The 15,226-nt window shown below is 40.1% G+C and overlaps 1 protein-coding gene across 1 annotated transcript in view; it reads left to right on the top strand.

Moving 5' to 3' along the window:
- The window catches only part of tmem131 (transmembrane protein 131), a 201,590-nt gene that overhangs the window by 41,798 nt on the left and 144,566 nt on the right, over positions 1-15,226 (top strand). The window contains exon 2 of the mRNA XM_043692263.1: positions 14,166-14,227. Within this exon, the coding sequence (XP_043548198.1) occupies positions 14,166-14,227 (62 nt within the window). The remainder of the gene's footprint in view (positions 1-14,165; positions 14,228-15,226) is intronic.

Here is a 15,226-nt window from a genome sequence, read left to right as displayed (position 1 = left end):
AATGTTAAGCCTAACATATGATGATTGGCTGAGGATTCTGGCATTGTACTCATTAGCATTTAGAAGATTGAGGGGAGATCTAAAAGAAACTTCCAAGATAATGCATGGCTGAGAAAGGGGGGACGCTGGGAAGTTGTTTCCGTTAGGCAGGGAGACTATGACCTTATAATGAGAGGGGGTCAATTATTAGAATGAAAATATGGAGATATTTCTTTCGCTAGAGAGTGCTGGGCTTGTGGATTTCATTGCCATAGAGTGCAGTGGAAGCTGGGATGTTAAGTGCCTTCAAGGCAGAGATTGATTTGATTTGATTGATTGATTAATTCCTTGCGAGATCACAAATGTTTAGGGCTACACGGAGAGTGTGGGTGAGTGATCAGCCATGATTAAATGGCAGAGTGGACTTGATGGGCTGAATGGCCTTACTTCCACTCCTGTCTTATGATCTTGTATATGAAACCCAACACTGTAATGGATAAGAATGGAATCCTCAAACTAGCTAACTTTTTTGTTTGGTTCCATGTTGTTTGCAAGTCCCAATAGTGTGAATATTTTGTGGCATAGCCAACTGTTCTATTAAGATGTCGCATCTGTTTTTTTTTTTTGCTTATCTTTGTAGTTATCTCATTCAGTATTTTCCAGCACTAATTATCCACTGTTACATTTTGAAGTTTTTCAATAACTTGAATTAAGCAAACCACTTTTAATACAAAAGTGAATTATCAGTATACAGCTCCCTCTTTGCCTTGTCCTCTTCAGTTCTTATCTGTGTTCTATTTTCAGAAGCTGTTTTTTTGAATGCTTTCCTTTTTTTTTCTCTCTTGTTTTGATGTTGAAACTAATTAGTTTCACACACTTGAACCTTTTGAGAATTGGTCTATTGGGATTTGCCCAGGTATCCAGTTGCTTTCATTTAGGCATATAGACATTATTATTTCCAGTTTTAATAGCTCTTTTACTATGATGGTGTTTAACAACCTAATAAAATGAAGAAACAACTTCCATCTTGTATTGATCTATTGAATCATCGTAGTTCAAAGTTACAGTGTAAATACAATTCTTAATGCTCAGCTCATGGATTCCAACAAAATAATTCTCCTTCACTTGTCACTCCACTGGTCACAGGCTTCCAGTATGAAAAACAACCCTCCACCACCACCCTCTGTCTTCTGTCTTCTACCTTTTTTTTTGAGCCAGTTTCTCCTTTTTTTGCCTTTAAGACATTTCCACTCTGTAGGTGGTGAAAGTGGCAACCTGCCACCGAAAATGAACAAAATATTTCCCTCCCCATCCCTATCTGGCTTCTACAGTGACCATTCCCTCCATAACTCCCTCGTTAGGTCCGAGCTCCCCACCAACCCACCCTCCACACCTGGCATCTTCCTCTGCTGCCAGATGAGGTGCAAAATCTGATCTCTCAACCAAACCTCCGTCCAAGGCCCTAAAGGATCATTTCACATCTGGCAGAGATTTTCTTGCACATCCTCCCACCTTATTTTGCTGAATCCATTGCTCTTTGTGGCCTTCTCTAGATCAGGGAAACCAAGTGCCAACTCTGAGCACTTCAGGGGACATCTATGGTCCACACACAACAACCAACCCCACTGTCTTGTGACCAACCATTTCAGTTAGTCTTCCCACTCCCCAAGGGCATGCTGATCCTGGGCCAACACCACCACCAAATCCAAAGCTATCTGCTGACTGGAGGAAGGACACCTTGTCTCTTGCCTCAGGTCTCTACAACCACACAGGATTGTTATTGACCACCAGTTTCCAAATCTTCCCACCCCCTCCTGCCTCATCCAAGATCCAACTCTCCAACTCGGCACCACCCTCTTGACCTGACCTACCTGTCCATTTTCCTTCCACCTATCTGGTCCACCATCTCACCTATATTTTTCCATCACCCCATATCCATATTTATCTGGCAGCCTCTTCTCCTTTCATGTTTGAGGAAGGGCTAATGCCCAAAACATCAACTCTCCTGCTCCTCGACTGCTGCCTGACCTACTGTGCTTTTTCCAGTCCCATGCTTTTCGACTCTTACAATTTCCCTAAACTGGTTTGGAACTTCAAGTTGAATACTATAAAAGCTAGTTGATGTATTTGTTCCAAGTTGTTTATGTGGATAAACTAGTTTTCAGTTTGCTGTTGGCAGGAAACCAATACGGAGTTAAAAATTGAGATGAACATATCCAATTTTATATATGCCGTTGGTTTCATGATTCCTGTGTACGTTTGAGCTACTGCTAATGTCAGAAAATGCCATATCTTTAGGAAACTAATTGAAGATTATTGGTAGTGATAAACAGCTGAGCAGGAACAGTGTATGCTTTCAGTTGTGTTGCTGCATTGCAGTCTACTGTTTGGTTTCATTCAACCAGGGTAAGTGTATTGAACAGTAGAAATACTTTGCATTTACATAAATGTTACATTATGCTCTGAAATGAATCTGCTTGCCACGAACAAGCTGCACATGCCAAATATAGTGAATGTCCCTCCTAAGTGCTTGGCAGGGGAGAGAAAAGCAGTTGCCGAGTAACAGTGGAAAGGTTGAGGTAACCAAAGCGTATTCAAATAGGTTCTGAATTAATGTTTTAATGTGATAATCCGAGTTTGTGCTGCCTCAAAATAGAGAGATTTTGGGAGTGGCAGGAAAGGTGAAGTAGAATTGCAGGGTTTTATTTAAGGGGCGAGTGGTTGGGGATGGTAGTGATCAACAGCTGTTTTGGACGCTGAGTCAATGGTGAGGTAACCCTGGTTGAACCAACACTGGCTGCCTGCTAATGGTGCTCCCATGTCTGGATGACTGACCCTCCTGGTAGCCTATGAAAGTAGATCATGTTCCCACATAGAGTCGAAGCCAGGACCTTGGGTAATTGATTACCTGATGACCACAGAATTTAGTGGTGGTTTACCAGCTGGACCTAACCGGTGTCTTTGGCCAGTGGTAATGATATGGATGCTGGTGTTGGACTGGGGTGGACACTGGTCAGAAGTCACATGTGACCAGTTAATAGTCCAACAGGTTTATTTGAAATCTCAAGGTTTTGGAACCCTGCTCCTTCAGGTGAGGTGGTGACTTTTGTCAGTCAGTGTCTGTGAGCTGCTGCCACTTTAGCATCCATGTAAAATCTTGCACGTGAAATTTAAGCACGAGATAACACCAGCTTGTTGCAAACATGTCAGTATTGACTTAACTAAAAAACAAATACCCTTTTGTGTTTATAACTTGATATGATGACTAGTAATAGATCCTCCTTTGGTTGGAATTCGTTTCAAGTGTCAGGCAAACAGAACTTTACAATGTAGTGCAGGTTTTACAGGAAACCAGATTAGTTAATGTTTAATGGTTTTGTGAAGGGTAGGTTGTGTCTTCCAAACATTGGTCATCTTCTCAAAGAACGCTAAACAGGTGGATGCGGGTAAAACAGTTCATGTGATGTATATGGATTTCAGTAAGGCATTTTTTATATAGATAAATTTTCAATAAAAATAACACTTTTTACAAGTTTACAAATATAAAAAAACAAATATAAAGATTGATGTACAATTTAAATCTTGAATAAATAATAACAAATTTAACAAAAAATAATGGGGGGGAGGGGAACCCAACTACTAATCTAACCAGAGTATATAATTAAGTCTTACATTATCCGAATAAGAGCAAAAAAAACGACCAATAACACAAATTGGGTAGTGCAATACGTGTTCGGAATATATTAACATCAAATGTAACAAAACCTGTATTCGTGCGGGATTCCTCTCTCAAGGGGCCCCGGACCAGGCAGGTTCGCCATCTCAATTAAATAAAAGCCCTTGTTAGGATGGCCGAAATATCTGTATTTATATAATTCAAGAAGGGTTGCCATATTTTATGGGATAATTCGGTCTTTTGGTGCACCATATTTGTAAGGAAGTCAAGAGGAATACATTCCATAATAAATCTGTGCCAATTTGAAAGGCCAGGGGGGCCCTCAGCCACCCAGTTCACCAAAATGTTTTTCTTTGCACAGAAAGAGAGAATAGAAAATAATCTCTTCCTGTGCATATCCAGGGAGGGTAAGTTCGAAAAGCCCAAAAGGAAAGATACAGGGTCCACTCTAATTTCCGTTCCTAAGATTTTTGTCCGAGCACTTGCTACTTTAGTCCAATATCTACGGATCTTATGACAGGTCCATAAGCAATGTACAAGAGTGCCCACCTCTGTTTTACATTTGGGACACATTGGAGATGCTCCTGCCTTAAATTTTGCCAATTGATCTGGTGCTATACGGGCCCTATGAAGTATCCTCAGCTGAATAGCCTGGGTTCTGTTGCAGATAGTGATTTTTCTGGCGTTTTTCCCAAATGTCATTCCACATTTTAAAGTCCCAATTCCTGATCCCATGATTTAAGTCGATTGTCCATATCTCCCAATACTTCATCATGTAGTAAATGATAAATAGTACTGACGGAAGATACCCCCCATTGGCCATAGCACTCTACATTCTCTATCTGATTTATAAAGACTATCTAATAGTCTTCTGTATGTAATCTCGAATTTGGAAGTATCAAAAGAAGAGGTCTCCATTAGGTAATCCGAATTTCTGTCGCAGCTGTTCAAAAGGCATCAGCACCTCTTCTTAAATAGATCCCCCAAACAAGAGATACCCCCTGGATCTCCAGTTTGAAAGTGGCATCTGTAAACCCTGGTTGAAATCCCCATGTTCCCACTATCGGAGCACAGGGGGATGTTTTATGTGAGTTGCCCTCATTGTGCCACATTATATTCCAGGCTTTAATTGTGTTTAGTATTATAGGGTTTTTACAGTGATCTATAATGATTTTCCTCTTGTCTGAAAATAAAAGGTTAATAAGTGGGCATTTTACTTGAGAAGCCTCGATGTCCAGCCAGACTGATTTGGGTCTTGTCTGACCGCAATCAGCTGTGTAACTTAATAGGGAACTTGACTGATATTTCCTAAAATCTGGGAAATCCAATCCTCCCCTTGCCTGTGGAAGCTGTAGCTTCTTTAGCTTAATGAGGGGCCATCTATGATTCCAGATAAAGGAACCCAACCAGCCATATAATTTACGTAGTGCCAGCCTCAGCAGCATCACCGGAAGCATTCTCATAGGGTATAGAAGACCAGGCAGGACATTCATTTTAGCTAGTGCTATTCTAACTAGCCAGGAAATTGGAAGGTCTCCCCATCACTGGAAGTCCTGACTTCTCCTTTCCAGTAAATGCAAAAGTTAGCCTTGTATAACTGACCAAATAGTGGGGTAATAAAAATGCCTAAATATTAAAAAAAACCCTCCAGGGACCACCAAAAGGAAAAGTGGGATCCGTCCAATAAGTGGGATATACTAGCAAGGCCACCCATTGGCATAGCCTCCGATTTTGAGAAATTTATTTTGTAGCCTGAAAATACACCAAATGTATTAATTTGCATTAAGCGAGGCACGAACATCAAAGCATTACTGAGAAATGGAAGAACATCACCTGCATAAAGGGTAATTTTATGTTTACCTATACCAATCCTCGGGGCTGTTTATATTAGGGTCAGCCCGTATAGCTTCTGCTAGTGGCTCAATTATTAGCGTAAATAGCAATGGCGAGAGAGGACATCCCTGATGGCAGCCCCTATCCACACTGAAGCTATCTGAGCCTAATCCATTGAGTGATCCCAATGTTAACACCCATTTGGTAAACCTTTCCAATGTGTAAAACAAATATATGACCATTCAACCCTGTCGAATGCCTTTTCCGCATCTAATGAGACTACTACTCCTGGTATCTTTCCCTGATGGCAGGCTTGAATCACCATTCAAAACCCTTCTAATATTATTGGATGATCTACGGCCCTTAATAGACCCTGTCTGATCCTCCTTTATATGTGGCAGTACCCTTTCTAGCCTCAATGCTAACGTTTTAAAGAGGATTTTAAAATCTACATTGCGCGTCATACAGACCAATATCCTTGCTAAATCTTCTGGGTCCTTTCCTTTTTTAAGGATGAGAGATATTTGCCTCTTTCAGTGAAGGCGGGAGACAGCCCTGTCTGTATGAATAGTTATACATGTCCATAAGTGGACCAGCTGATATTTCTGTAAATTCTTTATAGAATTCAGCTTGAAAGCCATTCTGGGCCAGGTGCCTTACAGCTCTGAAGTTGCCTGATTGCATAAAGTATCTCTTGGACTGTTAGGGGAGCATTTAAGACCGATACCTGTTCCGGAGTTAGGTCCGGAAAGGTCAAGTTTTTAAAAAATGATTGCGTCCTCCTAGTCTTGTCTTCGCAATCCTGCAATTTATATAAATCAGAATAAAATTTTCTAAAGATTGCATTAATCCTTTTATGATCAGGAGTCAAAATACCTATACTTTCCTTGATAGATGTGATAGTTTGAGGAGCTGCCTTTTTCTTTGCAAGAAATGCTAAGTATCTACCAGGTTTATCGCCAAATTCATATAACCTTTGTTTTGCAAATAATATTTCCCTCTTAGCCGTTTGGGTAAGCGTGGTGTTTAGAGCTGTCTTAAGCAACTCCTTTGCAATTTGATAATAGAAGGTCTGTCAGCGTATGCTGTTTCAGCCGCTTTTAAGCGAGTTTCAAGCAGATGCTGTTGTTCTCCCTTTAATTTTTTCTGGGTCGCTGAGTATAAGATGATCAAACCTTGTGCGTAAGCTTTGGTCTCCCACATCATTGGGTTGCTAGCCGTACCTAAATTAATTTCTAAAAAAGTTTTAAATTCTTGAAGTACTTTACAAATTTACTATCTTTCATCAGGAAGGGGTCCATATGCCAATGCCGGGGGATGTCTCATTGTTCCTCGCCTTGATTTCCATTTATACAGCAGCGTGATTGGAAATTGCTATAGCGCCTATTTTACAGGATGATATGGAATTTAAAAAAATTGAGGGGGCAAAAAACATAATCGACTCTGGTATGGTATTTATGTGGATTGGAGTAAAAAGAAAAATCTCTGCCCTGTGGATGAAGGAATCTCCATACATCTTCTAGTCCTAATTCTTTGTTCAAATCCACTAATTGTCTAGATCTGGTAGATACCCCTGCAGTATTCTTGGGAATCCTATCTATTTCCGGATCCATAATACAATTAAAGTCTCCCCCTATAATTGTATGACGAGCACCACGAGCCATCAATTTTGAGAAGGCTTCTGTTATAAATTTAAAAGGATATGCCGGGGTACAATACAAATTTAGCTAAAAGAAGAAAAAAAGGCCTGATCAAATCCACCCTGTCGTAATTTCAAGTGTTCTTTATCCAATAAGTGTGTCTCCTGTAGGAGAGCTATATCAACCCTTTTGAGGTTTTATAATATTTTCTTCCTTTTGACTGGTGAATTACTCCCCTTGACATTCCAGGTGCACCACTTAACCAATTGATCAACCATAATCGTCCGGGCAAATCCAAGACCCCTCGGGAGGGGAAACCCTATCTAGAACATCCTGAGCAAAGAGCATATAAAATTCACAAAAATAAAGGCTCTCTAATACACTCTCAAAAGTATAATAAACTATATATTTCTAAATTTTAAAAAAAATAAAACTTATTTAAATGGAGATGTTCCCAGGGGGTATCACTTCCTTTCCAAAAGCCCATCGTATCCTCTTCCCAACCAGGTGCTCCTCAATAGGATGAAGAAAATTCAAATATACTACAGAGCTAGAGTTAACAGTGAGCACCCTAAACCCACCAAACACACCCACACCAATACCTGGATATATTTGCTAATGTTAATACCATTAACAAACATATAACTATAAAATTAAACCTCAACAAGTAGTAATTAAATATAATACAAAATAACGAGGGAAAACAACCCCACCCTAGAGACAGGTAAAATAGGATAAGGTAACCACCTTCCCCCCCCCCCCCCCCACCAACATTAACTAGACTCCTGGCTATCCCCTCCCCACCCTCCAAGATGATGGTTTTTTTAAACCTTACTGTTTAATATTTTTTTTAAAAAAAGGAGGGGGTGTGATGTAAACCGGAGTGGGGTAAAGCAAACCAAAATCAGTTATCTCTTACAATTTATTTAAGAGTCCAAAAATTCCTTGGCCTTTTCCGGCAATCCGAAGTTATACATGGACCCTTCATGGTTAAAGCGTAGTGTCGCTGGGTAGCGCAAGGAGTACTGAATATTTAAGTCCCTTAAACACTTCTTCGCATCATCAAACGCCTTCCTCTTTCGGACCAGAGCTGGGGAAAAGTCCTGGAATAACATTATCTTGGATCCTTTATAGATCATGGCTTGGCGATCTTTTCCAAGATTTCTGGAGGCTTCTAAGAGTGTCTGCCTCTCCTTGTAGCTCTGCAGCTGGAACAGGACCGGGCGGGGATGCTGGCTTGAGCTGGGCCCGTGTATTGCAACCCGGTAGGCCCATTCCACCCTTACCTGGCCTGATCCAGCCTTCAGATTTAAAAGCTGTGGAAGCCACTATTCAAGGAACACTGTGTAAGCTGACCTTCCTCTTCCCATTCGGGAAGGCCCAGCAAACGAATATTTTTTTGATGACCTCTATTCTCAAGATCGTCAGTGATTTTTCTAAGGTCCGGACTCACTATTCAAGAGTCCGGACCCGATCCACGGCCGATTGTGCTGTAGTTTCGGAGGTTGCGGCCTTTAGCTCCGCCCCTCCGACTCGGCGCTCTATTTCCTTGATGCCTCGGTTGTGCTTTTGTCCCATCGGCTTCGGGATTCTTCAATAAAAGCATCGATCTTCGCATCGAGTTTGGAGATTATTTCCATGAGGCTTGCCACCGTAGACAAGTCCCCCGGGGTGGCTGCAGATGCCTCTGCAGCTGGAGAGGATGGGGGAGGGGTTCCTGCTTGTTGAGAGCTGCGGGCTCCCTTCCCTTTAGTCATTTTTACTGGAGATTAAATGGCTTAAATTCAATACTAAAACTAATTATATTTAAGTAAAAACTATTTTAAATGATGTGGGGGTGGGTGACCCACTTTGCCCAAGTCTTGGGAGGAGCACTGTAGACTCAGACTTGCTGGGTTGCCGCCATCTTGGATCCCCCCCCAGTCAGGCATTTTTGATATGGTTCCCCACGGTAGGCTATTGCACAAAATGTGGACGTATGGGATTGAGGGCAGTTCAGCAGTTTGGATCAGAAATTGGCTAAATGAAAGACAGAGGGTGGTGGTTGGGAAATGCTCATCCTGGAGTTTAGTTACTAGTGGGGTCTGTTTGGGTCCACTGCTGTTGGTCTTTTTTTTTAAGTCACCTAGATGAGTGCATAGAAGGATGGGTTAGTAAATTTGCAGAGGGCATTAGGGTTTGTAGAATAGTGCTGAAGGATGTTAAAGGGACATAAGCCACAGAGGTGGGCTGAGAGATGGCAAATGGAGTTTAATGCAGAAAAGAGAGGTGATTCACTTTGGAAGGAGTAACAGGAATGCAGAGTACTGGGCTAATGGTAAGATTCTTGGTAAAGTAGATGAATAGAGATCTGTGTCCATGTACATCCCTGAAAGTTGTCACCCAGGTTGATAGGGTTGTTAAGAAGGCCTGTGGTATGTTAGCTTCGATTAGTAAAGGGATTGAGCTTCTGAGCCATGAGGTCATGCTCTAGCTGAACAAAACTGTGGTGCGGCTGCACTTAGTGTATTGCGTACAGTTCTGGTCACCGCATTGTAGGAAAAATGTGGAAGTATTGGAGAGGGTGCAGAAGAGATTTACCAGAATGTTGCCTGGTATGGAGGGAAGGTCTTATGAGGAAAGGTTGAGGAACTTGAGGCTGTTTCATTGGAGAGAAGTTGTTTGAACGGTGACTTAATTGAGACATATAATCAGAAGGTGGACAGTGGGAGCCTTTTTCATCGAATGGTGATGGCTAGCACGAGGGCACATTAGTTTAAAACTGAGGGGTGATAGATATAGATCAGATATCAGAGGTAATTTCTTTACTCAGCAGTAGGGGCGTGGAATGCACTACCTGCAACAGTAGTAGACTTGCCAACTTTTAAGGGCATTTTAAATGGTTATTGGATAGTAATGTGGATGAAAATGGAATTTTGTAGGTTAGATGGGCTTCAGATTGGTTTCACAAGTCGATGCAACGTAAAGGGTCTGTACTGCGCTGTAATGTTCTGTGTTCTAAATTTTTATTTTAATATTAAGAGAATCTGATTCTCAGACATTATTTGGATATTTTTGCTTATTTGTTACTAATTTAGTAACAAGTATTTTTTGAATAGGAGACTTAAATGTAGTTACAAATTCAAAGAACTGTACTCTGAACTGCATCATAAATTATTGCAACATTCAAATGACCTACACATCAAGTAGAATTATTAAGCTCTTATTATCTCACCAGTCCACATGCAGCATAAATCAAGAGACAAAGAGTATTGAGCCTAATAGATGACCATTTGTGGATATTGTATAATCGAAGTCTCTTGAACTCCATTCCACCCATTTTACAAGATTTTTACATCTTAATTTTTAACTCTCATCTCTGTTCCATTATTCAGCTAGACTTCCTGTCTTTGGATGATATTCCTTTTTTTGTTTTGTCTCCTGCCATGCATGCATGACATTGTCTTCCTTTTGTTTTATAGTAACATTTGTTTGGATTTTTCAACTTGTCCAGGCTTAATTTTGCCCTTTTTTTTTTCTCTTTTGAAAGATGTGCGCCCCGACTGTACTGCTAGTTTTACGCTGGCCTACATTTCCAAAAAACTACCCCTTGAGAAATTTGCATTTTAGGCCAATTGGCCCAACATCAGTATCCACTTGCCCTTCCCACCCTCTCTGCTACTGACTTAAAAAAAAGTTTCTGCACATTCTATGGAGTATTTGATTATTTGGTGCAACACCTCTAACTCCACAGTCAACCATATATTCATCCTGCTTTATTTGAAAGAATTGGTCTGCTCATCAACTAGTTTAATTTTGACTCTAGCATGTGATGCTGAAATCTGCCTGTGTTTGAGGCCTGTTGCCATATTTTATCTTGCTGTCTACAATCAACTGGAACTGAAATTTGAACTAAATTGACCAAGGATCTTTTGACTTAAGTTTAAAATGCTCATAAATAGCAGTCAAATCTAACTTGACAATATTCCACTTTTCAAGACAAATGACTGGCATATGTACTCAGTATACATATCAACTAGCAAAGATTCAAGTTAGAAATCCATTGGTGCTGTTAGATTGTATCCAGCTGTGTGAATAGCATCCAATCAGTGAATTGATAAAATAACCACAATTATACCGGATGCTATTAATGCTGTTGCCTTTCATAACGATTCCTTGTTTACAAATTGCAAGGACTTCAGTCTTTATAAATATTATTTGATCAAAGAATGATATGCAACTGTTCAAGGAAGAAATAAATCAAAAGATGGAAAATTATAGGCAGATTAACCTAACCTTGGTTGTAGGCAAAATTCTAGAATCCATCATTAAGGATGAGATTTCTAAATTCTTGGAAGTGCAGGGTCGGATTAGAACAAGTCAGCATGGATTTATTAAGGGGAGGCTGTGCCTGACAAACCTGTTAAAATTCTTTGAAGAGGCAACAAGCAGATTAGACCAGGGAAACCTAGTGGATGTTATCTAGATTTCCAAAAGACCTTCGATGAGGTGCCTCATGGGAGGCTGCTGAGTAAGGTGAGGGCCCATGGTGTTCAAGTTGAGCAACTGGCATGGATTGAGGATTGGCTGTCTGGCAGAAGGCAGAGAGTTGGGATAAAAGGTTCTTTTGCGGAATGGCAGCTAGTGACAAGTGGTGTCCCACAGGGTTCAGTGTTGGGGCCACAGCTATTCACTTTATATATTAATGATCTGGATGAAGAGACTGGGGGCATTCTGATGAAGTTTTCTGATGAAGAGTGGACCAAGGAATGGCTGATGAAGTTCAATATGAGGTCTTGCACTTTGGTGGGGGGCATGGATGATTTTCTAAATGGTTTTATGAATTTTCTCAGCAAAGTACAAAGGGATCTGGGAATGCTAGTCCAGGATTCTGTGAAGGTTGACTTGCAGATTGAGTCCCTGGTTCAGAACGCAAACGTAATGTTGTCATTTATCTCTAGGGTCGGAAGCGTTGTGCTTCTGAGACTTTATTCTACATGGGGCCTAACTAGAGCTTTATAGTGTCCAATTTTGGGGCCCCACACCTCAGGAAAGACATACTGGCACTGGAGCATCTCCAGTGGAGATTCCCACGGATGATCCCTGGAATGGTAGGCCTCACATATGATGAATGGCTGAGGATCCTGGGATTGTATTCATTAGCATTTAGAAGGTTGAGGGGATATCTAAAAGGAACTTCCAAGATAATGCATGGCTTAAAAAGGGTGGATGCTGGGAAGTTGTTTCCATTAGGCAGAGATACTAGGACCTGTGGGTACAGCCTTAGAATTAGAGGGGGTCAATTTAGAATGGAAATGAGAAGCCATTTCTTCAGCCAGAGTGTGAGCCTGTGGAATTAATTTCCACTGAGCATAATGGAGGGTGGGATGTTAAATGTCTTCAAGGCAGAGATTGATTTTTTTTTTGATAATTCCTTGGTAAGACCAAGAATTTCAGGGCTATAGTGGGTAAGTGGAGTGAAATGCCCATCAGCTATGATTAAATGGCGGAGTGGACTCAATGGGCCAAATGGTCTTTCTTTCATTCATGTCTTATGGTCCAAATGTGGAATGTGCATTAAAAAATGTGAAAGGAGAATTTGGCCATCAACATTGTTCACCACTGTTTAGTAAATTCCAACATTAAAATTTAGTTAAGAAAATAACATTGCAGAGTAACCAAAAGTTGAGCATTAATTGAAAGTCACATTTAACATGTTAGCAAATGTATTTAACCTCCCGTTCCCACCTCTGTTGAAGCAAAACACTGAGACAGCATAGTTTTACCTCCGTTGATCTTTATTCTGGGCCCTGGGTGGAGAGAGAACAATTGCCCATGCGCACAGACATAAGTTCATGGTCTTCTCTCTCTAACAGCAGTTTCTTAATGAATTATATAGTCATTTGCAGGGAGGAGCTTCCTGATAAGGGAACATACATATTAATTGGGTGACCATGACAATCAGCAAGTGTCAGTAGTAAAGATTAAGCTCTGTTACACAATGAATACCTGGCTCCACATAATGAATACTTTTCACCTTGTTAACTGACTTTACATACTGAATGCCACTTCATCTTGTTGAATGACTTTACATAATGAATGCTTTTTCACCTTGTTAACCCAGTACCCTTGCCTCCAGCACCCCATTGTTAACTGCAAGTTTTTAATCTGATCTGAGTCATGCTCAATTGAACCTCCTTGTTTGACAAAACTCAACCTTAATTCTTTTCCTATCTGCTCATACCTTATACACTTTCTCACTAGTACTATGGAGGTAACTTACTTTTTATAAGCTGTTCCTGAGGCTGGATAGACCTGACCAATAAATGCAGTGAGAGTTAATTGTAACTGATACGATGAGTTTAAAATGGTTTGAACTAGATGGTCTTGTGGTGTAGTGGCTTGCTCTTACGTGCTTACGTGTCTTTCCCCAGCTTCAGTCCAGATTGAAATTCCATCTCTGGACGTGAAGGCCCACCAAGTTACTAATAAACATCCAAAGCGTGTTTTGTTTTTTATTTAATCTGAAAGTTTTTTTGTTAATCTAATTACTGGTTATTGTGATTTTGTCACAAGTGTGGTTTTGTTTTGTTGGGTTGCTATTTGCATAAGCTCTGTTTTGGAAGGTATAAATAAATAACTTCTAATGTGAAAGCATTGCTGACCGTTGCATCCATTCTGGCTTTTTGCCAGTAATTTTTGTTTCATTGCTACTTGACCAGATTTTAGTTTTGTCTCCACTGTGAAACTAGCGTAACAAACTTTTAAATGAGATATATTCAATGTTGTAGTTGCTCTGGGTTAGTCAGACTTGATTTAAGATGGTATCTTATGTATTATGACATCATTCAATGTAACAGCTATCGCCATTTCAAAGAGCAGTTTTGAATAGGCAAACTCCTGTACAATGATTTTGTAGAGGGGGTGACCCCTTAAATTACTATTATGACATCATCTTGCTTAGCAACTTGTTTTCTCACCTTTATTCTAGCATGTGGTTATAATGTTTTACATTCAAGTACTGAGAATAAATAAAATAATTTTTATTTTCTTTCCAGCATTTATCCAGTCAGAAAACATAATTGAGATTCTCCACTTTGGAGAAGGAGGCTTGTTACAGGTATGTATTACTTGTGAAATTGTCGACTTGTGTGTAAATTCAATCAAAGTGGCAAGGTTTATTTGCTGCCTTGGATTCCAAATAATTGGTTTTAAGTTAAATTTGAATGTGGTGCTGTGCAAAGTGGGTGTAGGAGGGGTGGGGAACAGGGAGTCACTATTTTCTCATTCTGTAGTTGCCCTTTTTAAATTTAAAAAAAAACTTTGTTCTACTTTCATTTTTATGAATAAAATGTAGCCTTTGGGGGAACTGATATCAAACCTCTTTCAATGACAGAATACAAAGTTGTACTCGCTCACTATCCTTTGTTATGTAACAACATTTTCTGTTTTTGCCCCACTACTTATTTTCAATTTCTAATTCATTCAGTAACTATCTCAATTCGTCAGTAGAACAGAGCAGGGAGGTCTTGCTACAACTGTACACTGGAAAGATTACACCAGAGTACAGCTGCTTGATCATTGTAAATGCTTGAATTTGAAGCAATTCCAAGAAGACTGACTTGGCTGATTCCTGGCAAGGTGAATTTGCCTTGAGGGAAGGTTGAGCAAGTTGGCCAATATTTATTGGAGTTTAGAAAAATGAGAAGTGATCTTATTGAAACGCAAGGTTCTGAAAGGTCTAGACAGTGTAGGTACTTTGACTGGAGAACTAGAGGACATGGTTTCAAAATAAGGGGTTTCTCATTTAAAATAGAAATTTGGTAGCAATTGGTATTCTCTGTCATGGAAAGCAGTGGAGCTCAAGTTATTAAAGGCTGAGATTTTTTTTTTGTTTTATTGACTGAGTTGATAGCAGCTGTGAGAGTGCAGGTGAGGCCATAATCTAAAGAGCCATGATCTTGGTGAAACTGGCTTGAGAACTTGAAGTACAAACACAGATTTTGAATGTGTTTTTCCACAATCTCTCTTTTTATATAATGAGTGAGAATTTTTTAAGCTATACGCTTGTTTTTGATCCTGTTTGACTGGCTTAAAACTTCAATTGTGCCAAGATTAA

This window comes from Chiloscyllium plagiosum, chromosome 6, assembly GCF_004010195.1.
Source record: "Chiloscyllium plagiosum isolate BGI_BamShark_2017 chromosome 6, ASM401019v2, whole genome shotgun sequence".
In the NCBI taxonomy this organism is placed as follows: Eukaryota; Metazoa; Chordata; class Chondrichthyes; order Orectolobiformes; family Hemiscylliidae; genus Chiloscyllium; species Chiloscyllium plagiosum.
This window is presented reverse-complemented; position numbering and strand designations above follow the sequence as displayed.